The sequence below is a fragment of the Sus scrofa genome, chromosome 1 (assembly GCF_054392235.1).
Source record: "Sus scrofa isolate SSC_HxYL_T2T_F1_AM1 chromosome 1, Sscrofa_HxYL_maternal_Yorkshire_Landrace_v2.0, whole genome shotgun sequence".
Taxonomy (NCBI): domain Eukaryota; kingdom Metazoa; phylum Chordata; class Mammalia; order Artiodactyla; family Suidae; genus Sus; species Sus scrofa.
This window is the reverse complement of record NC_139383.1, coordinates 250,749,185-250,774,381: the sequence shown is the minus strand read 5'-3', so window position 1 is coordinate 250,774,381 and position 25,197 is coordinate 250,749,185. Positions and strand designations below refer to the sequence as shown.

The 25,197-nt window shown below is 47.8% G+C and overlaps 2 protein-coding genes and 1 long non-coding RNA gene across 7 annotated transcripts in view; 2 read left to right on the top strand and 1 right to left on the bottom strand.

Annotated features, from left to right (window-relative positions):
* The window catches only part of TRIM14 (tripartite motif containing 14), a 32,844-nt gene extending 25,058 nt beyond the window's left edge, over positions 1 to 7,786 (top strand). For both annotated transcript variants that reach the window (XM_003122031.5, XM_005660266.4), the window contains exon 6: positions 675 to 7,786. In XM_003122031.5, the coding sequence (XP_003122079.1) occupies positions 675 to 1,210 (536 nt within the window). In that variant the 3' untranslated portion in view covers positions 1,211 to 7,786. The remainder of the gene's footprint in view (positions 1 to 674) is intronic.
* Positions 7,164 to 25,197, bottom strand: part of NANS (N-acetylneuraminate synthase) — a 30,576-nt gene continuing 12,542 nt past the window's right edge. The window contains 4 exon segments of one of the 3 annotated variants that reach the window (NM_001185139.1): positions 7,185 to 7,394; positions 9,568 to 9,834; positions 14,444 to 14,598; positions 15,808 to 15,907. In NM_001185139.1, coding sequence (NP_001172068.1) covers positions 7,185 to 7,394; positions 9,568 to 9,834; positions 14,444 to 14,598; positions 15,808 to 15,907 — 732 coding nt within the window. 3 annotated transcript variants of the gene reach the window in all.
* On the top strand, positions 14,641 to 17,725 carry LOC146407106 (uncharacterized). Of its 2 annotated transcripts, XR_014824567.1 has the most exons (3): positions 14,641 to 14,746; positions 16,100 to 17,191; positions 17,230 to 17,725. It is a non-coding gene; the product is annotated as an uncharacterized LOC146407106 (long non-coding RNA). The 2 variants fall into 2 exon arrangements; XR_014824565.1 differs by lacking the exon at positions 14,641 to 14,746 and having other exon boundaries at positions 15,153 to 17,191.

Here is a 25,197-nt window from a genome sequence, read left to right as displayed (position 1 = left end):
TGTAGCCACCGGCCTACGCCAGAGCCACAGCAACGCGGGATCCGAGCCGCGTCTGCAACCTACACCACAGCTCACGGCAACGCCGGATCTTTAACCCACTGAGCAAGGCCAGGGACCCAACCCGCAACCTCATGGTTCCTAGTCGGATTCGTTAACCACTGCGCCACCACGGGAACTCCTGTACATCAAAATCTTAAGGTCACCATTAAAATGTTTTTATAAAAGAATATTTGATGTGGTAAAGTGTTCATAAATACATCAGTAAATTTAAAAAGCAGATTACCCAACAGCCTGTATGGTATGATACCAATGTTAAGGAAAACTATTAAAGGGCAAGTAAAAAAAAAAAAAAAAGGGAAGGATATTACAATCAGGTGTAAAGGGTGATAGGATTTTTTAAATTCAATTTTTAGAAACTGGCAACAAATTCTATGGTGCAAAATTCAAGCGGCACAACGCGTGTGCAGTCAAATGTTCTCTCCTTCCCGTGTAGCCGCAGTTCAGAGGCAATCGGGGTTAAAAGGGTGGCTTTCCACCTTTCCACGGGAGACTTCCGTGTTTTCCAGTTTTCTACCGCGAACCTGTGCTGGGCTAGCAGGGTCTGTCTCCAGGGGGGGCGGGGCGTGGATACGGCCCCGCCCACCAGGCGTGGCCCGTTTTCCCCGCCCCTGCAGACGCGCGCACGCCCACGCTGGAGCCGGACACGATGCACGCGCGCCTGCGCCTCTCCGCAGACCGCTTGACCGTGCGCTGCGGTCTCTTCGGCCGCCTGGGGCCTACGCCTACGCTGTGTTTCGACTCGCTGTGGCAAGTGCTGGGCCGCGACTGCTTCGCCGCCGGCCGCCACTACTGGGAAGTGGATGTACAGGAGGCGGGCATCGGCTGGTGGGTGGGCGCGGCCTACGGCTCCCTGCGGCGCCGCGGGGCCTCGGCTGCTGCCCGCCTGGGCTGCAACCGCCAGTCCTGGTGCCTCAAACGCTATGACCTTGAGTACTGGGCCTTCCATGACGGGCAGCGCAGCCGCCTGCGGCTCCGCGACGATCCCGACAGGCTCGGCGTCTTCCTGGACTACGAGGCCGGCGTCCTCGCTTTCTACGACGTGTCGGGCGGCATGAGCCACCTGCACACCTTCCGTGCTGCTTTCCAGGAGCCGCTCTACCCGGCCCTGCGGCTCTGGGAAGGGGCCATCAGCATCCCCCGACTGCCCTAATGGCCCAGACCTGCGTGACCTGCGTGCCTGCCTCTCCGAGGCTCTGGTCTCACCGGATCCAGACGTGGCTAGTCTACTTCCTCTCTATGCATTCCACTCCCCCACCAGTCATGTCCTGTGCTTTGAACAGTTCCTCTCCAAGATGGGTTAGTTTCAAACAAGCCCTAAACACATGTCCTCTGCTGCTGCTCTCTCACCCAACCTCCCCTGGTCGTATAACCAGGGCACTTATACTACACTGCTTTTAGTCCAGGTTCCCGAAGGGACACACCCATAGTTGAGACCTAATCATCCTGACCATGTCAGAATACATTATGCTCAGCCCCAGATCATTCTCCCCCCTACAGCACCCAGAACGCCTGGCACATGGTAGGCACACAATAAATGTGTGAATGAATGAGAGTCGCTAAGACTCTTCTATCCCTTAACCTCAGTTGGATCGGCTTCCTCCTCTTTATTCTACTTCAGCCTGTCCATGTCACCTCCCTTAGGAGCAGCTGCAAGGGCTTAACACCTGGAGGTCTGAACCCCTTTCCCTGTGCATCCTCCACCCTACAGCCTGAGTGACTTGCCTGAAACCTCACTTAACCTCTTAGAACTATCAAAAGATTCCCAAGATCTATAGGGGAGAAAAAAAGCACTTTACCTTAGCATTCAAGGCTTTTCTAGTCCGCCCCAAACTACTTATCCTCACCTAGCTCCGACTGCTCTTCTCAGAGACCCTCCAGTCAGAACTGTGTGTCACACAGTTCCACCTCTACACCCTTGCCGTCACACAAACATAGAGGAAAGCCTTTTCTTCCTTTTGCCTGTCTTCCCTGGGCTTAAGTGCCCCAAGACTTCTCCCCAGGCCACAAGAATCTCTCTGTGAGGTCCACAGTCTAGGACCTGTCTTTCCAATTACTTGGGAAGATTTCTAAGGGCAGCTGTTGTCCTATATCTTTCCCTCCCTGAAAAGTTCAGAAAGTCCCTTTCCTCCTGGGCAGTGCGTGAAGGACCACCAGTTGGCTATCGTTGAGTCATGAAACAGCTGAACTGGGAAGGCCTCACAGATCACCCAGTCTGACCTCACTGTACATTTGGGGAGAATAGGATCCTAAAAGTTGCTTAGAGTCACCCATGGTGATTAAGGGCTGGACCATCCACCCCATCTACCCCAGCCTCCAGGCATGTGTCTCACTTGCCTCCCTGGCCTGGCCCTTGAGGCCCAGCTTTCAATCTGGGAGATGTTACTGCTTATTCATTTCTCAGGGGATGTTGGGAAGAAACCAGCAGGTGACTGTTGCTAAGCAACCATGGGCAGTTTTCCCAACTGTTTTGGAATCAAAAGGAGAAGGAACTATGAGTGGGGTTTGGGCAGCCCAGGCATCATTATGCTCCTCAGAGTCGGATGTTGCCAAGGAAACCCAGAGAGCCTTGCTTTCCATACAATAGAGAAATGGAGAAGGCCAAATCAGCAGGACCTCCCAGGAAGGTCAGCTCCTCCAGTAGGGAAGTTAAGGCCTCTTTCCAGGGTCTGTGCCTCAGTTCTGAAGGTTGAGCATCCTGTTTGTCAAATTCCTTAGGTGGTTTGGGGGTTATACCATGTTAAACTATCTTAGGTACATGGTAAGAGGGCAGTGGGTAGGATAAGGAAATGCAAAGCTGAATCTCCCTCAGCATTGAAACAGACTTGGTGCAATAATTAGTTTGAACCATATAAAACTGCCAATTTCCAGTAGTTTTGGGCCGCAAAATGGCATTTTCATATGGTGCAGTGTAATATAAGTAGAATGCAAGGCGGAAGTGGCTTTAGTTCTACCCAAGTCATCTGAAACTCGAGCTTGGAGAGATGTCTAAGTACTATGCTCCAGCTTTACTGAGAAAAGGGAAATTCTCCTGGGGGTGGCCCAATGCTGAAATCTGACAGGCAGAAGCATTCCTGACAGAGGAAGATGAGCACACTTGACCCCACGTCTCTCTTCATCCCTGCAAACCCAGACTTGTCCCCAGACCCACAGCCATAGCAGCCAAGTAAAAATACTTGCTGTTTCCTCAGGCACTGCTCTAATGCTTTACAACTATTAACTCATTTGATCCTTACATCATCCCTAGCAGGTAGAAAGTTATTCCATTGCAGACAGAGCAAAATTGAGACAGAGAGTAACTTGCCCAAGGTTACACAGCTAACGGTGGAGCTGGGGGTCTGTGCTTATCCCTCTGTTCAGGTGAACAGGGCCAAGTCTCTAACCAGTGCCTACTTGCCCTGGCCTCTCTCTTGCTAGGCCTGTGATGCTTTGCTTTTGCCCGGTTACTCTATGGGACTTGAGTCTATCTTTGGTGATTATCTTCCATGGGCTCTGAGAGAGTGTATTACACTCAGAGGCAGATTTGAGAGTTTGGGATTCATGTAGCAAAGACAGAGCTGGACTACAAGGGATGAACACTGGCTTTTGTCAAAGGCCTGTGCTAGCCAGAAAACTGCAGTTTTGGTCCATAATTGTGACCTCAAACTGGTCACTGTACTTCTCGTTTACATCACCTATAAAATGGGGTTAATGACCCTACCTACCAGTTCTGTGAGGCTCAAATGAGCCAGGGGATAATGAGCTTGCCTTAAAAAACTACCCTGCTGTACCATGGGAGGTCCTATAAGCACTCGCAGCGGGGTCCTTGTTGGGCCTGACACGGTGCTGAGACAACTGCCATTCCTAGCTGCCATCTGGCAGTGGCAGGAGTTGTTCTCAGCAGAGGCCTGAGCTTCCTTGGGGGTCCATGTCTGTAAGGGGACTGACTACTTATTCTCTTTCAGACTTGAGTCTGTAGAAACTTCTTGATTGATACAGGAAGTTGCTGGCAAATATTTTTAAGTGACAGCAACTTTCCAAAACATGGTTTAATAAAATACAAATAGCTGTCCCTTTTAACCATGTTCTTCTTTGGGAGTTCATGCTGCTTCAAGTACACAGCACGTAGGCCTGGGCAGGGCCTTGCTCCTCTCCCATCGCCTCCACAACTTTCTTGCCACAGTTCGCTGGTCCTTGATTGAACATCTCTAGTGATGGGGGAGTTCACTATTTCTGAAGATAATTCACTTAAGTTCTTGCTTATGTGGAAACAAATCCTGTCTCCTAACTACTCTTATCCAAGATAGTATTATGTGGCTTCTGGCAACTTTTTAGCAACATTGAAGCCATCTGTGGTCACTGACTAATTTTTTAGAGATTTCAGGGATCCTCCCTGGCCTACTGCACCATCTCTTCTGTTTCTTCAATTCCACTCTGTCAAGGAGCAGGGGACAGTGATGAGAGCCTGGTGGAGGCACAGCCTAGCAGAGGGCACACAGGGGTGGCCCTGCAGAGCCAGGGCCTGGTGAGCAGGAGTCTATGCTATGAGGGGGGGACAGCCGGCCCGAGAAGCCAAGCTGCATAGGAGTAGGGGGCCCAAGGTTGAGTCCACCATGTCCCGCTCTGAAGCGTTCCTGGGCCTATAAAATACAGTCCAAACTCAGCAGGCTTTTAAGCCTTTGCTTCCTTCCTGATACCTTTGTTTTTTGTTCTTTTTAGAGCCGCACATGCGGCATAGGACGTTCCCAGGCTAGGGAGCTACAGCTCGAATCGGAGCTGTAGCCACAGCCACACCAGATCTGAGTCACCACAGCTTATGGCAGTGCTGGATCCTTAACCCACTGAGTGAGGCCAGGGATTGAACCCACGTCCTCATGGATACTAGTCGGGTTGGTTACTGCTGAGCCATGATGAGAACTCACCTGACCACCTTTGAAATCCCTTCCTCTCCACTCGGCCATTCCCTGCCAAACCATCACTTGGTGATACAGGGTGCTTCCCATGCCCCAAATCTCACAGTTCCTTGCTCCGTCACTTCTCAATGTGCAGCACAGCTGAACTAAAGTGCCACCTCCTCCAGGAGAGCTTCCCTGGACAGCGCCTCCTCTCCCATCCCCATTCCCATAGCTCCCAGGACTCTTGGGAAACATCTCAGCAGTTCACCCATGCACTATTTGTGGAGGTACCTGCACCCAACAGCTGGGAACGCCAACAGGCCCTTGGACCACCTGATGCCTGTCTGGGCCCAGCACTGCTTCTCCCACCTGGTGGGCTCAGGGACATACGTGTCCTAAACTTGAGCTTCCCAACCTGAATGGGCCAGAGCTGTGCCCAGAGAGCCATCCATTCTTCTGCCCTCAGGGCCCGGCACAGCATAAGGTGTCCAGCTGCTTCTAGCTGCAGGCAGCCCCATGCTTTACCCTCACTCGTCACACATAGGCTGTCATTTTTTCTGTGTGGCCTGATGGAAAGCGTATTTGAGAGGATGGCCCCCCCACCCCGCTTCCCTGGTCTCTCCAACACATCACACGGTCCTCTACCCAAAAGGCAGAGTGAAGACCTGTACCTTCAGTGCCTCTTCCAAGTCTGAGCCTCACTGGCTCCTGCCCTCGGAGGGGAATCCAGCTGAGGTCTACAGAGTAGCCTGGGTCCTGCTGACAGTCCAGTCTGGTGGGACCCGGAGGCAACTGTCTGGTTCCCTGCTAGAAACTACTTGCTGCACATTCTCGGTCAGAGCCCAGCCCAGGCCCTTCTGTCCTTTTCTTCAAGACCCACATCCTGTTTCCAGGCCCTGGAACACATCCATCTAGTACCACACTATGTCTCTTCTTGCTAGGAAGTTTTAGATATTTGCTTTAATGCCATCTCTGCTGTTATACAAAAACGGGCCATGGAGTCAGAAACTGTGATTGTCTACTCATGACTGTTTATAGGGAGAACTAAAAGGGAGTAAGCAGCAGCCAGAAATGGATGCTATCATACTCCAGCTCTTAGCATGTCAATTTTATGGATTCTCTTTGACACATGAGAACAACCTGGATTTCGACCCCACCTCACCCACACATACAAACAGGAGTGCCTGTCCAGAAACTGTTCTGGGAACCATAGGATAGGGAGGCCCTATCTTCACAAGAAACTCCACCAGGCAAATGTACCCATTTGAAAAGAGACTCAAATACACGCTTTGAAACAAGAGGAATTATATAGCCAAATAAACATGAACAAAGATTAAGAATTTGAAAATAATCTCAGGATGGGTTCAAAAGAACAAAGAGGAATATTATATGGAATTACTGTGAAAGGTTCATGCTGCAGTTGAAGGAAGTACAATAGTGGGGATCTTTTTGGTTAGTGGGTTTGCAGTCTCACCACGAGTCATGGAAAGGCTGATTTCAGCATCTCCACCATAGTCACAAGTCACCACAGCTGCAGATACATTAAGCCCCACACTCATCTTCAGCTCGTGCCTCACTGCACCTGTCACCTTCTAACGTACTGTGGTTTACTTACTGTGCTCACGGCTTATGGTGCACCTGTCCCCATCTGCATGGAAGTCCCATAAGGAAGTGATTCAGTGCTGTATCCTCAGGCCCCCATGCAGGTCCTAGTAGGCCCTCCATGTTTGTTGAAAGAAAGAATAATGCCATTTCCAACTCTCTTTGCTCAGAGATTAAAGAGCGCTTTGGGCATTTCTCTGCCTGCAATACATTCTGACCAACCCCTTCTCTAATGCCAAGTGATCGCTCTACAGCTAACTAGATTCAGTCCCAGGGTGGGCAGGGCATAAGGAGGGACAGCAGGAAGGAAGGGAGATTTTGGGTCATTACGGTTGGCTTTGCAAGCAGGAAGAGGGAAGGCTATGAAAAGAGGGCCCACATAGCTGGTGCTCCCCTCTCTGTACCCTCACTGCAACTGGAGGGTGATGAGATGCTTCTGAACCCACCACCCGTTCTAGGCCAGTCCACTTGAGGCAGGGGCTGCCCATATTTGCTCTCTATATCCCTCCAATGGGCTTGACCCAGGGCCTGGCCCAAAAATGTCTGCTATCTAGGTGGGGAAGGATGAAAGCCAGGCCCCCGGAGACCACCCCTCACGCCCCACCTCACCCAAACGTACCAGCAAGGCAATTTGGAGAATGGCATTTTATTTTAAGACTTGATTTTTTTGCCATGATTTTCTACCGATTCTTCCATGATGGTATCATCTTCTTCAATAGTGACCAGGACCTTCTTGCCCACCAGACTAAAGATGTCTTCAGGAGGGTAGCCTTTGGGTTCACCCACCTTCACAGTGAGCATGTCCAGTGTTAGAACAGTGCCTTCCGGAATTTTCACTTTGGCCACCACAGACTTGCCCAGCTGTGGATAAAATTAAGACTCAGTGCCAGCCTCACAGAAGTAACTAGCACACAATGCTTTATCCCCTGATCAGTTTTCTTGCACAAGGTACCTTGAGAACAGAGACTCAGTTTTCCCCTTTGGTGCTAGAAAAGTATCTCACACACAGCAGGGGCTCGGCCAGTGTTGTGGACTCAGAGACTCAGAGGAGCCTTTACAATAAAGGGCTCAGGATATGGAGCCAAAGCAAACCAGATCCGAATCCCAGTAAGCCAAGACTGAGCTTCCCTGTAAAATGGGAAGTAAGAGTGCCTCCATCTTGTCAGACGACTATAAGGATTAGTAATAATGTGTGTAATCTACCTGGAATAGAGAATGCTCGCAATAAATAAAGATTATGATTACTTTTGTCATTGTCTAGTTTGGAATCTTTTTTTTTTTTTTTTTTCCCTGCTTTTTAGAGCTGCCCTTGTGGCATATGGACGTTCCCAGGCTAGGGGTCAAATTGGAGCAGTAGCTATGGGCCTATACCACAGCCAGAGCAATGTGGGATCCAAGCCAAGTCTGTGACCTACACCATAGCTCACGGCAACACCGGCTCCCCGACTCACTGAGCAAGGTCAGGGATCAAACCTGCATCCTCATGGATACTGGTCGGATCCGTTTCTGCTGCAGCACAACAGGAACTCCCAGAATCTCATTTTATTTTTATTTTTTGGCCACCCCATGGCATATGGAGTTCTGCAGCCAAGGATCAGACCCCAGCCGCAGTCACAAACTAAGCCACAGCTGCGGCAATGCCGGATCCTTAACCCGCTGCCGGGCTGGGGATCAAACCTGCATCCCAGGGTTCTCAAGAGGCTGCCAATCTGTTCACTCAGTGGGAAATCCAGAACCACATTTTAAACATGGGGAAACAAAGGTCCACAGAGGGGGGTTAACCTAGCTAAGCTTGCAAGAAGCCAGGAGGAGAAACTGGGATTCCTGACTCCTGGGCCACCGTTCAAGGGAAACAAACCTTATGGCCTCCCTTGCTCAGTAAAACAGGAACACGGAGGGCTCACCAGAAGGCAAGCATGACTGCTATTCAGAGGACTGAAAGGAGGCCCCTGAAGAAGGGGCAGACAGGTCGGCAGGCGAGGGAACAAAGGAGACTTGAAGCTCATGACCAGCGTGTCTCGGTCTTGTTCATAAATGCCGTTCAACATTATTTTTTCTATTACCCTGCACCCTCCAGATAAGGACCAGAGAATCCGTTCTGGACTCCAGTACCAGGACAAAAGGTCTCTCACCAGATGCTTATCAGATTGTGCATCCTGTGGTGTTTCAGGAGGCTCAGAACCAAATTAAGTGCTCAAGTGCTGTAACTCTCATTCTGGTTTCTGAGCCAATTCTCTTCCCATTTCATCTAGAAGGTAGTTTGTTTCTCTTTACTGTCATTTTAATTTCCCAGTGTACATGCATCTTTAATATGAAGGCAGCAAGGAAGTCCCACTGAAATAAAAGATGACATCACTGCTCACTCATGCCCAGTATTGGATCTCTTCTTAAGCCCAGACAACCCGCAGCCCTTGAGGAGTGTCTGCTCTCCTGGCGGCCCCAGGATGCCTGGCTGTAGACTCAGAGGCTGAGGCAGGTCTAGGCCATGCTTCCAGGAAGACTACATGGTCAGTGTGCCAGGCAGGGGTCCTGGCTGCACAGCTCAAACTGCTCCTGAGGGTGTCTTCCCAAACCAGCCCCATGACAACCCCTCACCCCTATCTATCCAGTGCCTCCTGCACTTAGGGATGCCTTGGCGTGTCACAGGCCCTTCTGCCACTGCCTCACGGAAGCCCTCTGCCTGAATGTTCCTCAGGGCTTACCTACTCCACAGGACCCCAGACACGACCTGCCTGCATGCCTCACCAGGCCCGGACCCCACCCCCTCCCTCACATCTCCCCAGGTCTAGAGCACTGGAGCCACAGGCTCCAGAGACACAATGGAGAACTATAGCACAATGCCAGGGAACAGAGAAACAGCTAAAGTTCCTTGAGTAACAGGTTCCTCCCGCTGCTAATACGAACCCCCAAAACTTGAGAGGCTCGGAGTGACATGCCAGCATCATCCCACCGGCCCCCTCAGCTATAGACCGCCTCTCAGGCAAGCCCACTGCAGGCCCTCCCAACAGAAGCACCTGGCAGGATCAGAACCCACCTTCTCGTTGCAGGCCATCTCACAGGGCAGCAGCTGCTTGGTTGGGGAGCCCAGGGCCTTCTCCACGAGGCGCACAGACCGCACCAGCTCGGCCAGCTCTCCAGGCTCCAGCGAGGCCGAGTGGTCACTCCCCTTCCAAGTCTTGTCCAAAGTTATGTGACGCTCCAAGACCTTGGCTCCCAGAGCCACGGCAGCCACAGATATTGCTATGCCTGTTTCATGCCCAGAATACCCTATGGGAATGTCAGGAAAGAGCTTCTGATATTCCTTTAAAATAGAAAGAAAAAAAAAAAAAAGGCTGAATAGTGTGGTGCTTTCCATAAGCATTCCAGACTCAACGCAGATCTGGGTCTGGGCCCAGGTTAGCCGCTCACTATCCACCAAGCTCCAGCCAGGAAGATGCCGAGGCTCTCGAAGCCTCTCCTTCCTGGGGATGAAAGTACCTGATGGGAGCTGCTGTGAAGGAGTGGAAAGCACTCAGCACGCTCTACATGATCAAGAATAATGGCTACTGTTTTCAGGAACACATCACACTGCACATACCATCAGGAAGCATAACAGAACTATAACCCGATGCCTCAACGCATTCCAAAAACATCTGTCACATTTAATTAGCCTGAGCTGCCGAAAGCAAGTGTGCTATATGCACAAATACCACCATCAATAATGTATGCAGCCCAATCTCGAAACAATCCTTTGGTGGAAATGATACATAATTTATTAATTGGTTATCTATAATGCACTGGATGCAACAAAAGACATTCTAGGTGGAGCGAGCCTTGTCAGTGAGGGTGACCAGAAAGCTTAAGTACAGCAGAGAGACCCAGCTGGAAGTTAAGGAAAGAGTAGGACGGCTGAGTGGCCAAGGCCTTGAACACCAGGCTGAAGAGTGTATGTGATGGACAAGGAAGTACAGGTTTCTAGGTCAGGGAACTCACCTTTACATGCTGTGGGTGGGCTGTGCCAGGAGGTAAGGGGTTGGGGACAGGCTGGCAATTCAACCCTGACCCCACTCTCCCATTGAGAAAGGGACAAGAGCACAGTTTGGGTGGAGATGGAAGGGAAACGGGGACCATGTTTCACAAAGGAAGCAACGGAGGAAAATATGTTGCATCACACACACTAAACTGCTAATTACGGTAATCTCTGTGGGATGGGATTACAGATGATGTTCACTTTCTCTGTTACATATTTCAGAGCTGATTGGAGTTTTTAAAAAATCATGTTTAAATTTTTTTTTCTTTTTTTTTGCCTTTTCTGGGGCCGTTCCCGCGGCATATGGAGATTCCCAGGCTAGGGGTCGAATCGGAGCTGTAGCTGCCGGTCTACCCCAGAGCCACAGCAAGCAGGATCCAAGCCGCGTCTGCGACCTACACCACAGCTCACAGCAACACCGGATCCTTAACCCACTGAGCAAGGCCAGGGATTGAACCCGCAACCTCATGGTTCCTAGTCGGATTTGTTAACCACTGAGCCACGACGAGAACTCCTAAATTTTTTAAATAACATGATTTAGAGATGAGCGAGAAATGAATAAAAGACTATAGAACTGGGAGGGACAGAAACTTTAGTTAAAAAGATAGCAGTGTCATTTCATAAAAGGTTAATTTTTTTTTAAGTTAAATATGAAGACTCTATAGCAAAATGTATAAAAGCTAATACAATAATGGGGGAAAAACCGGAATGTCAAGTACTATACTGAGAGAAAAATACAAAGGAAAACTGGCTAACTGCAGTATCAGGATGATGATGTGTGTATATACTTAGAATTCCACTAATTTTACCATCTTTTTCTTTTGGTCTTTTTAGGACCATATCCGGGACATATGGAGGTTCCCAGGCTAGGGCTTGAATTGGAGCTGCAGCTGCCAGCCTACATCACAGCCACAGCAATGCCAGATCTGAGCTGCATCTGCTACCTACACCACCACTCACGGCAACACTGGATCCTTAACCCACTGAGCAAGGCCAGGGATCGAAGCCACATCCTCATGATACAAGTCAGATTCATTTCTGCTGAGCCACAACAGGAACTCCTAATCTTACTATAGTGTTTTTGTATAGTAATTACACACACGTATATATTTCTAATTAAGTTAAGCTTCAGGAACTACCAGGAGAAACTGATCTAGATGACCTGGGATAGTAAGAGACAGCCAGCTTTGCCCCCTGGCTGGTGTGAGATCTCAGGCAAGTAAGATGTTTCCCCTTCAGGACTGGACTTCACCACCTGTAAACCAATTGAGGTGGAGCAGGCAAAATTCTGGGAGTGAAAGCTCCCTCAAGGCTGTCAGTGTAACCAGTCTGACCTTCAAGGTCACTCAGAATCACAGGTGGAAAATAGGAGAGCTGATAAATAACAGAGAGTGAGAAAAGCCAGAAGTTTCAGCAAGGTCTCCTCCAACTCAGTATGAAGAAAAAGGGGAGTTCCCATTGTGGGGCAATGGGATGAGCAGCGTCATCCCACTGGGATGCAGGTTTGATCCCCGGCTTGGCTGCAGCTGTGGCTCAGATCTGACTCCTGGCCCAGGAACTCCACATGCCACTGGGCAGCCAAAAAAGAAGAAAAAAGGAAAGAAAAAGGAATCTCTGTACCCCAAACTTCCTATCAGCATTACTCACAATAGCCGAAAGGTGGAACCATCCCAAATGTCTATCAATGGATGAATGGATAAACAAAACGTGGAATACCCATACAATGGGATATTATTCACCTTAAAAAGGAATGAAATGCATGGAGTTCCCGTTGTGGCGCAGTGGTTAACGAATCTGACTAGGAACCATGAGGTTGAGGGTTTGATCCCTGACCTCGCTCAGTGGGTTGAGGAGCCGGTGTTGCCGTGAACTGTGGTGTAGGTCGCAGACGCAGCTTGGATCCCGTGTTGCTGTGGCTCTGGCACAGGCCGGTGGCTACAGCTCCAATTCGACCCCTAGCCTGGGAACCTCAATATGCTGTGGGTGTGGCCCTAGAAAAGGCAAAAAGACAAAAAAAAAAAAAAAAAAAAAAAAAAAAAAAGAATGAAATGCTAACACATGCTACAACCTGAACTGTAAAGACATTATGCTAAGTGAAAGCAGACAGACACAAAAGGACAAACACTGTATATTTCACTTGTCTGAGATGCCTAGAGTAGTCAAATTTATAGAGACAGAAAATAGAGGGATGGCTGCCAGAGAGAGGCTAGGAAGGGGGAAATGGGCAATTAGTGTTTAATGAGCACTGACTCGGAGATCATGAAAAAGTTCTGGAGATGGATGGTGGCAATGGTAGCATAACAATGTGAACATGCTTAATGACACTGAAATGGGCACTGAAAAATGGTTAAAATGGTAAATCTTATATATATTTTATGAAAACAAAAACCTACAACTCACTAAGAAAGGATATAAGCCAGCAATTCACAGAAGAGGGACTGCTAGCGGCTAATACACACAGGTAAAGAAAATGTGGAGAGACAGTCATGAAGACGCCACCTTAAATTTTATAATGAGCAAAATTAAAATTGGTTTTCAGAAACTTTATCGTCTTTAGAATGGATCCGACTCCTTAACTACACAGATGATGTTTTTGTTTTGTTGTGTTTGCCACACCTGCGGCATGTGGATGTTCCCAGGCTCAGGGTCGAATTGGAGCTACAGCTGCCTGCCTACCCCACAGCCACAGCAACTCAGGATCCAAGCTGCATCTGTGACCTACACCACAGCTCACGACAATGTTGGATCCTTAACCCACTGAGCGAGGCCAGGGATCGAACCCGAATCCTCAGGGATACTAGTCAGGTTCAATACCACTGAGCCACAATGAGAACTCCCTTTTAAATCATTTTTAACTAAACATTTATTTAATTGAAGTATAGTTCAGCTACAATGTTGCCTTAGTTTCTAGCAGCAAAGTGATTCAATTTTATATATATATGTATTTTTTTTTCATATTCTTTTCCATTTTGTTTTATCATAGGATACTGAAAATAATTCCCTGTGTTATACAGTAGGACCTTGTTTATTTTATATACAGTAGTTTGTTTCTGCTAATCCCAAACTCCTAACTTATCTCTCCCCACCCCCTTTCCCATTTGTTTTCTTTTTTGTATCTTTTTGCTTTTTAGGGCCACACCCGTGGCATATGGAGATTCCCAGGCTAAGGGGTCTGATTGGAGCTACAGCCGCTGGCCTACGCCATAGCCAGAGAAACACGGGATCCGAGCCACATCTGCAACCTACACCACAGCTCACAGCAACACCAGACCCTCAACCCACTGAACGAGGCCAGGGATCAAACTCGCAACCTCATGGTTCCTAGTCAGATTCGTTTCCGCTGCGCCACGACAGGAACTCCCATAAATTAGTTTTCTATGTCCATAAGTCTATTTCTGTTTTGTAAATAAGTTCATTTGTATCATTTTAAGACTACACATTTAATCAATATCATACGGTATTTGTCTTTCTCTTTCTCACTCACTTTGCAGAGTATGATAATCTCCTGGTCCATCCGTGTTGCTCCAAATGGCATTATTTCACTCTTTTCTCTGGCTGAGTATTATTCCATTGTATATATATATATTTACCACATCTTCTTTATCCATTCATCTGTGGATGGACATTTAGGTTGTTTCCATGTCTTGGCTACCGTAAACAGTGCTGCTATGAACATTGGGGTGCATGTAGCTTTTTGAATTATTGTTTTCTTCAGCTATATGCCCAGGAGTGGGATTACGGGATCATATGGTAACTCTTATTTTCAGTTTTTTGAGGAGCCTCCATACTGTTTTTCATGGTGGCTGCACCAATTTACATTCCCAGGGTTGGTTAGAATTTTGGCTACATCTTCCATACAGCGAATGGCCCCATCAGACAACGGCCCTCCCCTTGTGCTCACCGAGATGACACGCAGGTTGACGTCCTCAGGTTGGAGTGGGTACGCGCTGGTGCACTGGAGGAAGCAGAAGTTGGGGTTGAGGGGCTTCACAATCTGATAGACTTGCTTCATGGTGTCCATTGACTGCATCCCACTGGAGATGACCATTGGGCGGCCTGAGGGACCCAACGCCAACACCATCATCACTTTCTTTTTAGGGGTTCAGACTCTCCCTGAAGCACACCCCTACTGTTGTTCTCATGATTCAACTGAACGCCACACACATCTCTTAAACACTGTGTCAGCCACGGTGTGGGAAGAGAGGTGAGTTTGGTGGGTTCCTGTCCTCAACCACAGGAAACACAGACTGCCCTCACTCCCGCCACATTATCGTTTAGCAAAGTACCAAATGAAGAAGAATTCCACTCTTCAGAGAAAAATGAGCATCTTGCTGGATTAAGAGTTTGCACAGCATGGTAGGGTGAGCACGGCCCCAGATTCAAGAGCATGAAGCCCAGAGGTACCACATCCAAGCTGCATGGTCTCAGATACCTTGCCTATGAAGTGAGTAGAAAGTATTATTATGTGACCTGCCTTAGTCCCAAGGGCTATCATGAGGATCAAATGAGATCACTTAGGTTATAAAACCAGTTAAGCTGTGACATGCAGAGGTTGGATATTATAACATACTGACAGAATACTTCTAGAAATCAGAGCTTCCTCTAATAAGTTTTTTTTGTTGTTTTTTGGCTGTGCCCACTGCACTGGGAAGTTCCTGGGCCAGGCCTGGTCCACAGTAGCAACCTGAGCCACACCAGTGACAATACCGGATCCTTAAGCCACTGTGCCACCAGGCAACCCCTCTAAGAAGTTTTATATATACTGTCATAGCCTCAATTTTATACAAATATTTTCTTAGAAACTAAAAATAATTTTTCATTAAAAAATTCTTATAAAAACTGCCTTATCCTTAATTTCAAGTAAGCACATGAAAAAGTGGGAGTATACTGATTGGAAAATCTGTCTTCAAGAGACTCCTTTAGGGAGTTCCCTTTGTGGCTCAGCAGTTAACAAACCCGACTAGGGCCCATGAGAATGTGGGTTCAATCCCTGGCCTTGCTTAGTGGGGTTAAGGATCCAGTGTTGCCAGGAGCTGTAGGTCGCAGACGTAGTTTGGATCCTGTGTTGCTGTGGCTGTGGTGTAGGCTGGCTGCTGTAGCTCTGATTCGACCCCTAGCCTGGGAACTACCATATGCTGTGAGTGCAGCCCTAAAAAGCAAAAAAAAAAAAAAAAAAAAAAAAAAAGACTCCTTTAGTGGGTTGTTACTAATGGAGTAAAAACATGAAGGTCTGGACCCAAAAGTATGAAAAAGTTAAACACTCACCTTTTTTGGCTGTCTTTTCCAGATAAGGGAAATTATTAGTGTCCCCAGATCCAACTTTGAAAAATGGAACATTCAGTTCATGCAGAAACTCAACTGCCATCTACAAAAATCCAAGAGGGAGCTCTTTATCACAATTGTTCAAAATCACTGTCCTCAAGACAGGCAAGGAGCCATACACAGTCGAAACCTTCCTCTTGTCCAGCGCTCAACATCTTGAAAGCAGACACAGATTAGTTATCTGTCATTTCATTCAAATTCAAACATTCTTTTTTTTTCTTTTTTTTCCTCTCAGGGCCACATCTGTGTTCTCAGGCTCGGGGTCGAATTGGAGCTGTAGCCGCCAGCCTACACCACAGCCACTGCAACTTGGGATCTGAGCCGCATCTGCAACCTGCACCACAGCTCGTGGCAAGGCAGAATCCTTAACCCACTGAGCGAGGCCAGGGATCGAACCTGCGTCCTCATGGATGCTAGTCGGGTTCATTCCCGCTGAGGCACGATAAGAACTCCCAAACACTTTCATTCACATCCACCCATTCACTTGTCTAACAAACATTGTGTGCTGGCACACACTGGCTGCGAGAATCTGGAAAGGAACTGGACCCCTGGCCAGACCTTCCTTCCTAGACCCAGTGAATAAACAAGAAAGGGTCATGACCTAATCTTGACCCAGAAAAGCAGGGAGTTGAGAAACTGAACACCCCTCAAAGGTCTTACCCTTTCCTTAGGCTCAAACAGCCAGGAAAAGAGGTCATTTTAATCCCTGCCAAAAGTAGAAAAAAAAAGCATCTGATGGCTCAGCTCTGAAACACTGCTCCACCACTAGCAGGACCCATCAAACCCAGGCCCTTTCAGACCCCAAATCATGCTGCCCACAGAAAAACTGAACCTCAGTCACTTTTTTGGACATAGTATCACTGGTTGAGGTTACCTCTCTAGGGCCCTTCACCATCTTATCTGGGATTCATCAATAACACCCAGGAAATTGGTAAATGTCAGCAAATGCTTGCTGAAGGAATCCATGGACCACAAGTTTTACAAGCAAAGTCTCAATGTATTGTCAAATTACAAGAACCCCCTGAATTACTTTTCATTACTATTTTTAAAAAACTGAAGCTAAAAATCAGAAGCAGGGAGAATCGATGTCTTGGAATATTTCCAAATATCTAAGTTCTATCCATTGAAAAATGCTGACGGAGTCTCAGGAGTCTCAGCGAGGTCAATGCCTCTCACACTTTAATATGGGCACATGAACCTGCCAGGGATCTTGCTCAAATGAAATGCAAATTCTGATTCTGGTCTAGAGTGGGGCCTGAGAGTCAGCATTTCTTGTAAGATCCTGGGTAATGCCTCTGGTACTGCTCTGTGAATCACACTCCAAGTAGTGAATCACACTCCAAGTGTGAATCACACTCCAAGTAGCAAGGAGCGAGGTTACCAGCATGAACGGCTCGGGGGTGGTGAGGGACAGCCTGAGAGGGTCATTCTGCCAGCAGGCTCTTTACATCAACCCACTACTGCCTAAGCTTCCTTCCATCTTCCCAGCAGCAACTCCAATCACTGGCTACACTCAGAGAACACATTCCCCATATGTTAATCCTCTAATGATGGAGGGGTTAGAGCTGCTGGAGAGACAGCTCTGTCTAAGCAGAGTGACTAAGCAGCCAGTGAATGGTTCAAAGGCAGACGGCAATCCCCTTGGTCCAAGGGACACCTTTCAGGATGGCCTGAGTGCCACTCACCTCCACGTGTGCTAAGCCACCACTGCCTCCTCCCCTCTGCTTTATTTCTTCCTCGGCTCTCTCTTCCCTTCCATAGTTCTCTATGTCACTCTCTTGTGTATGTGTCTCTCAAAGTGTTAAGCAGCCCTAAGATGGAACTAAAAAGCACTCGTTTTTAATATATTTATTGAACAAAGTCTAATGTTCCCCCCCTTCTCATTCTACCTGGCAGATGAAGAGAGTGTTTCCTATTTTAAGAGGGAAAACTCTATGCTTAAAGTTTTCGTCTAAATAATGCTCCACTTGTGAGAGCGTGGCTCATGATGAAAAAGTCCCCAAGGTCATAAAGAGATGGAAGAGCCCACTCAGGAGAGGTGCAGAGCATGCAGGGGCAAGGAGGGGTCAAATGCAGAAAAAACACCTTGCAAAAGCTCACCTATTCGGGTTGAAAAGGGCAAGTTCCCTCCTGGAGAGAAAGGTGTGCCTCATTTTGCAGCCCTCGCGGGGAGCCAGCCCCACCTAGTGGCCATTTAGAAAACTGCCATTTTGGATTAATCTCTGCAAAGCGTGCCAGCTTCAGCAGTTATCGGGAGAACGCTGGCCTTCCATCCTGAGGCAGTACTGTTGTGCCCGGGGCCCCCTCAGGCTGGGTCAGCACCAGTGGTTGCCTTCTCCCTGTGGACCCAATGGCTTCCTCTAGCCCTATCGACCCTGCTATCCATCCCCCTTCCATCTAGGGGTACAATGCAGCCAGGCAGCCTCACAACTTCTCCCTCCCACCCCACAGCACAAAGGCTTTCTGAGTCTGTCTGGATGAACTCCCTGGGCATCCAGCTGGGCTAAACACACAGCAAAGGGTCCCACCAGCAAACTGGTCTGGGGGACCCAGTGCACTGCCAGACTCCCTCTTAGAGGGGCGCAGTAAATACACTTGTCTAGCTATTTTACTCCAGTGTTTCCCACACTTACTCTGCTCAGAATCCTTGTTTATTTGGGAGAGGGGCTATGATTCTAAATCAATGAATTAATGAGGATCTACACTGGGTGCTCACAAAGCCCACTTCCCCACATTGTGTCCCATGAGAAACTCACTGATCTAGGGGTAACAGAACAAACAGGAGTGGAAGTAGGATTTTCTAAAGCTGATTCCACTCCCCTGGGTTTCTGACCAGGTCAGGTGCCATCGGGGTGGTATGGCCATAGACTCCCCTGGGTTTATAGATCCATGGTGATGAGTTCGGAAGAACAGGGGGTGCTGGAAAGCTGCCCAAGGTGAGGGAATAATGAAGGGGTAGGCATGGAATCACAAAGGTCTCCGCCTGGTGGCCCTGTCACAGCACACCATGCAGGCAGGGGGCGCCCTTTGGCAGGGGTTGTGGAGGAAAAAGGGTATCAAAGAGCAGGTGCTGGGAGGGAAGGGCAGCTCTGCTAGAATGCACCCTCCGGGGGCCACCTCTACATCACAGCTCCCATTTGCTTTCTCAATAGAACCCTCCATTTAGACCAAAGGCATTCTGCTTGTTTCAATCAAGTTCACACGCTTCCATGCAGCTTTTGACCAGGAGCCCTGGTAGTTTTCTTGGTCTTTATAAAGTCCCCCCGTGCCTTAACCCCTCCTCAGCACACAAAGAACACCCTAGGACAGCACACAGAGTGGAGGAAATCCACACTTAGTAAATGCCTACTGTCCATGAGGAAGTTGGAGTGGGTACATACTCAGTTACCTGCCAAAATAAACACGGAACAAAGAACCCACCCACCTCCAACCACCGGGTAGACAGGACTTGCTGGTTCAGCAAAGGGACCTGGCTGGCAAAGCTATTTAACCCTTGCAGAGGTTCTTAAGAATGAATTTGCCCTCTAGCCTGTGCCCAGGTCAGCCAGAATACCAACTGAGAACAAATGGCATTCCTAGGACAGAGGAGCCTCCCTGCCCAGTAACGGCGAGCAGAGAAAAGGGTTCTAGGTAACCGGCCAGCTGTGATTCAGTGGATACAGATCTTGCACCTCACAGGCTTATCTCTTGGGACCCTCACTGCACCCTGTGGGGTGGGCATCTTGATTACCTCGTTTTTACAGACCAGACACCTGAAGCTCAAAGAGGTTACATGATGAGCCAAAGCCCTCAAGTGTCAGCACCAGGACCTGAATCCAGAGTGGGGCTGCAGAGCGTGAGTTCATACAGCAAATGGAAGTGCTTCCTGGGAAAACAAGAGGGTTCCTGCCCAGAGAGAGGCGCCCCCGAGCTACCAACAGCCAGGCTCCTTCCCTCCTCCCCACTGCTCCTGATTCCCATCCTGAAGACACTTGGGAGCAAACAACCTAAGAAGTGACTTTCTGAGCAGCCTCACAGGTGCAAGGAGATGCCCTCCCCTGCAGGGTCCACATCTGGGAGCTCAGGTGTCTGGGAACATGAACTGAACAGGCAAGTCCTCATTCCAGGTCTAAGTCGCCTTAGTGACACTGTCTCTGCTTCTGTGAACTCAGGACAAAAGAGCCAGAAGGGGCTTTGAACAGCAGCTTGTTGAGACACAAAAGGAAATGGAGGCCCAGCGCAGGGAAGGGACTGGCCGAGCTCACACCAAGATTAACTTAGAGCGGAGCAGGGCGAGGACCTAGATGTCCTAACCCTCAGCCCAAGCTGTGTCCCCAACTGTAATTAAGATTGCTGAGCTGGGGAGTTCCCGTCGTGGCACAGTGGTTAACGAGTCCGACTAGGAACCATGAGGTTGCGGGTTGGGTCCCTGCCCTTGCTCAGTGCGTTAAGGATCCAGCGTTGCCATGAGCTGTGGTGTAGGTTGCAGATGTGGCTTGGATCCTGCGTTGCTGTGGCTCTGGCGTAGGCTGGTGGCTACAGCTCCGATTTGACTCCTAGCCTGGGAACTTCCATATGCCGTGGGAGCGACCCAAAGAAATAGCAAAAAAAACCACACACACAAAAAAAAGATTGCTGAACTGGAGTTCCAGTCATGGCTCAGTGGTTAACAAATCCGACTAGAACCATGAGGTTGCAGGTTTGATCCCTGAACTCGCTCAGTGGGTTATGGATCTGGCATTGTCATGAGCTGTGGTGTAGGTCACAGAGATGGCTCAGATCTGGCATGGCTGTGGCGTAGGCCAGCAGCAGCAGTAGACCCCTAGCCTGAGAATCTCCATATGCCACAGGTGCAGCCCTAGAAAAGACAGAAAGACAAAAAATAAAATAAATAAATAAATAAATAAATAATTGCTGAGCACCACTGGGTGCTAGAGTCTGCACAAATAACCACATTTAATTCTCACGACGACCCTACGTGATGGGTTCAGCTGAAGAAACAGAACACAAGAAAGGCAAATAATCACCACCTGCACTCACTGTGAATGAGAAGCAAAACTATATTCACGCTCAAAGTGTGACCCCACAGTCTGTGCACTTAGCACTGGCCCCACCCAGCCAGACTGTGCTACAGAGCATGGGCATGCGCCCAGGGCCGTGAACCACACAGCACGCTTATTGTGAAGACTCAGCAGAGCTTCTGTTTATGCAGGTTCTACCATTCATATGTACTGAATTAAAATACTTTAAAAACAGGAATTTTTTTTTAGATTTAAAATTTTATTTTGAGATAATTATAGCTGCACAAGCAGCTTAATGATACAGAAAAATTCCTATGTACCCTTTACCTGGTTCCCCCCAATGGTAACATCTTGTAAAACTATAGTGTAACATCACAACTGGGAGGAAGAAGATGTTGATAGGGTCCACTGATCTCATTCAGATTTCACCATTTTCACAAGTACCCAAGTACTTATCTAATTCTATGAAATCTTCCCACGCGCCCAGACTCACACAACCACCCCCACAGTCCCATCAGAGTTATGCCACCAATACAAGGCTCCCTTCATGTTACCCCTTTATAGCCACATGGACCTCCCTGCCTTCCCTAACCCCTGACAACTGCTAATCTGCTCTCTAACTCTATGATTCTGTTATTTCAAGAATGTTAAATAAGCAGAGCCATACAGTGTGTAACCTTCTGAGAGTGCTTTTTCACTCAGGACAATATCCCTGAGATCCATCCAAGCTGTTGCATGTATCAGTTTCCACTCATTTTTATTGCTGAGCAGCATATATTCTCATTTATTTAACAATTTACCCACTAAAAAATGTTTGGCTTCTGGAGTTCCCATTGTGGCACAGTGGAAACGAATCCAACTAGTATCCATGAGGATCTAGGTTCGAATCCTGGCCTCACTCAGTAGGTTAAGGATCTGGCATTGCCGTGAGCTGTGGTGTAGGTCACAGACGTGACTCGGATCCCGAGTTGCTGTAGCTGTGGCGCAGGCCGGCAGCTGTAGCTCTAATTCGACCCCTAGCCTGGGAACCTCCATATGCTGTGGGTGCAGCCCTAAAAAGAAAAAACAAACAAAAAAAAGAATGTTTGGGTTCTGGAGTTCCCACTGTAGCACAGTGAGTTAAGAATACAACTTCAGTGGCCTGGGTCACTGAGGAGGCACAGGTTCAATCTCCAGCCCAGTGGAAAGGGTTGAAGGATCCAGGGTTGTCACAGCTGTGGTTTATATTCAATCCCTGGCCTGAGAACTTCATAAGCCACAGGTATGATCATAAAAAGAAAAAAAAAAAAGATGTATGTGCTTCAAAACACCATCAAGAAAGTGAAAAGATAACCCACAGAATGGGAAACGTTTTTGCAAATCATGTACCCAATTAGGGGCTTGTATCAGGAATATGTAAAGGCAAAGGATCTGAACAGACATTCTTCCAAAGAAGATACACAAACAGCCAATAAGCACATGAAAAGATGCTCAACATCATTAGCCATCAGAGAAACGCAAATCAAAACCAGAATGAGCTACCACCTCCTACTCACAAGGATGTCTAGAATCAGAAAGACATAACAACAAATGTTAGTGAAGACGTAGAGAAACAGGAACCATCATTTACTGCTGGTGGAATGGAAAAGAGCACAGCCACTTTGAAACACAGTCCAGCAGTCCCTCCAAAAAATGACACACTGAGTTACTGCATGTATATATACATATGTGTATACATATGCCCAAGATAAATGAAAACACGTTCACATAGAACATGCACATGAATGTCTGTCACTGCATTATTCACACTATTCATACTCATGAAAAAGTGGAAACAGGGAGTCCCTGTTGTGCCTCAGTGGGTGAAGATGTCTATGAGCATCCATGAGGTTGCGGTTCGATCCCTGGCCTCGCTCAGTGGGTTAAGGATAGGGCGTTGCCACAAGCTGTCACAGATGTGGCTCGGATCTGGTGTGGCTGCGGCTATGGCTGTGGCTATGGCTGTGGCCAGCAGCTACAGCTCTGTTTTGACACCTAGCCTGGGAACTTCCATACGCCACAGGTTCGGCTCTAAAAACGAAAAAAAAAAAAAAAAAAAAAAAGTGGAGACAATCCAAATGTCCGTCAGTTGATATACGGATAAAGAAAATGTGGTATGTCCATAAAATTCAATGTTATTCAGCAATAAAGGAATTAAATACTGACACATGCTACCACATGGATGAACCTTGAAAATATGATGCCATGTGAAAGAAGTCAGACACAAAGGACCGCATGTTGCCTGATTCTATCTATATGCCATGTCCAAAACAGGCAAATCTATAGGGACAGACAGTAGACTGGACGTTGCCTCAGGTTGGGAGAATTGGGGGAATTGAGGAATGACTGCTAATGGGCATAGTTCTTCCTTTGGAGGCGATACACATGTTCTAAAATTGATTGTGGTGTGGTCACACGACTCTGAATAACCTAAAAACCACTTTTCATTTTTTTTTCTTTTTAGGGAGGCACCTGCAGCATATGGAGGTTCCAAGGCTAGGGGTCGAAATGGAGCTACAGCTGCCAGCCTACACCACAACCACAGCAACACTAGATCCAAGCTGCATCTGCTACTTACACCACAGCTCATGGCAATGCTGGATCCTTAACCTACTGAGCGAGGCCAGGGATCAAACCCACATCCTCATGGATACTAGTGGGGTTAGTTAACTGCTGAGCCATGAAGGACACTCCCAATTGTATACTTTGAGTGGATCAAACAGTATGTCAAACAGGCTGTTATTAAAAACAAAAACAAAACAGAGTTCCCGTCCTGGCGCAGTGGTTAACGAATCTGACTAGGAACCATGAAGTTGCAGGTTTGATCCCTGGCCTCGCTCAGTGGGTTAAGGATTCAGCGTTGCGTGAGCTGTGGTGTAGGTCACAGAAGCGACTCGGATCTCGCGTTGCTGTGACTTTGGCATAGGCCGGCATCTACAGCTCCGATTCGACCCCTAGCCTGGGAACCTCCAAATGCCGAGGGAGTGGCCCTAGAAAAGGCAAAAAGACAAAAAATATATAAATAAATAAAAATAAAAATAAAAGGAAGAAGAATACGTGGCACACCTGTCACTAGCTACTGTCAGAGGAATGATGTCACCACCTATCACAGAGCCTGTGGGAAAATACACCATACACTTGGGAGAGAATGACAGTGAAAAAGGCAAATAACATTTGAGTAGCATTAAGAAAATAGCTTTAGGAGTTCCCTGGTGGCTCAGCAGGTTAAAGATCTGGCATTGTCACTGCTGTGGTCACTGCTGTGGCATGGGTTCAATCCTTGGCCTGGAAACTTGGCTTGGGCTCAGCCAAAGAAAAAAGAAAGAAAGGAAAAGAAAACAGTTTTGACCTTGAGGACCTCCTGAAAGGTAGCATGAATTCCCCAGGGATCCTGGACCACTTTAAGAACTTTGCCATACTCTTTGGTTTATTTATTTATTTTGGTCTTTATTATTGTTGGTTTTAGTTGTCACTGCATTGACATTCCCAAATTAATTCCTTCCATTTCTCCTTATTGGACTCAATACTAAGCACGGTCAGGTTTTAAGAAAACTGTGTCCCAGGGAAGCAACTATTATGCTGGGGGAGGGGGGAATAAATAAACTACTGAGACTAATTCCTTTTAATAAACAGTCAGGACTCAGTCCTCCAAATGAAAGTCCTTCTCAAAGTGATTTCTCTGGGAAAGGCGACACAGGGATACCTTGTTTTACTGCATTGCACAGACACTGCATCTTTTACAAAGTTAAGGTCTGTGGCAACCCTGCATTTAAGTAAGTCTACCGGTGCCTTTTTTTCACTTCATGTCCCTATGTCACATGTTGGTAATTCTCTCAATATTTCAAACTTCTTCATCATCATTTTATTTGTTATAGTGATTTGTGAGCAGTGATCGTTGATGTTACCATGACACACTGAAGGTTCAGATGATAGCATTTTTTAGGAATAAAGGGGTTTTTTTTTCCTTTTTTTTTTTTAGGGCCGCACCCATGGCATATGGAAGTTTCCAGGCTAGGGGCCGAATCAGAGCTATAGCTGCCGGCCTACACCACAGCAACGCCAGATCCGAGCCACTTCTTTGACTTACGCCACAGCTCACAGCAACACCAGATCTTTTTTTTTTTTTTTTTTTTTTTTTTGCCTTTTCTTGAGCCGCTCCCATGGCATATGGAGGTTCCAAGGCTAGGGGTCTAATCAGAGCTGTAGCCACTGGGCTACGACAGAGCCACAGCAACGCAGGATCCAAGTGGAGTCTGTGACCTACACCACAACTCACAGCAATGCCAGATCCTTAACCCACTGAGCAAGGCCAGGG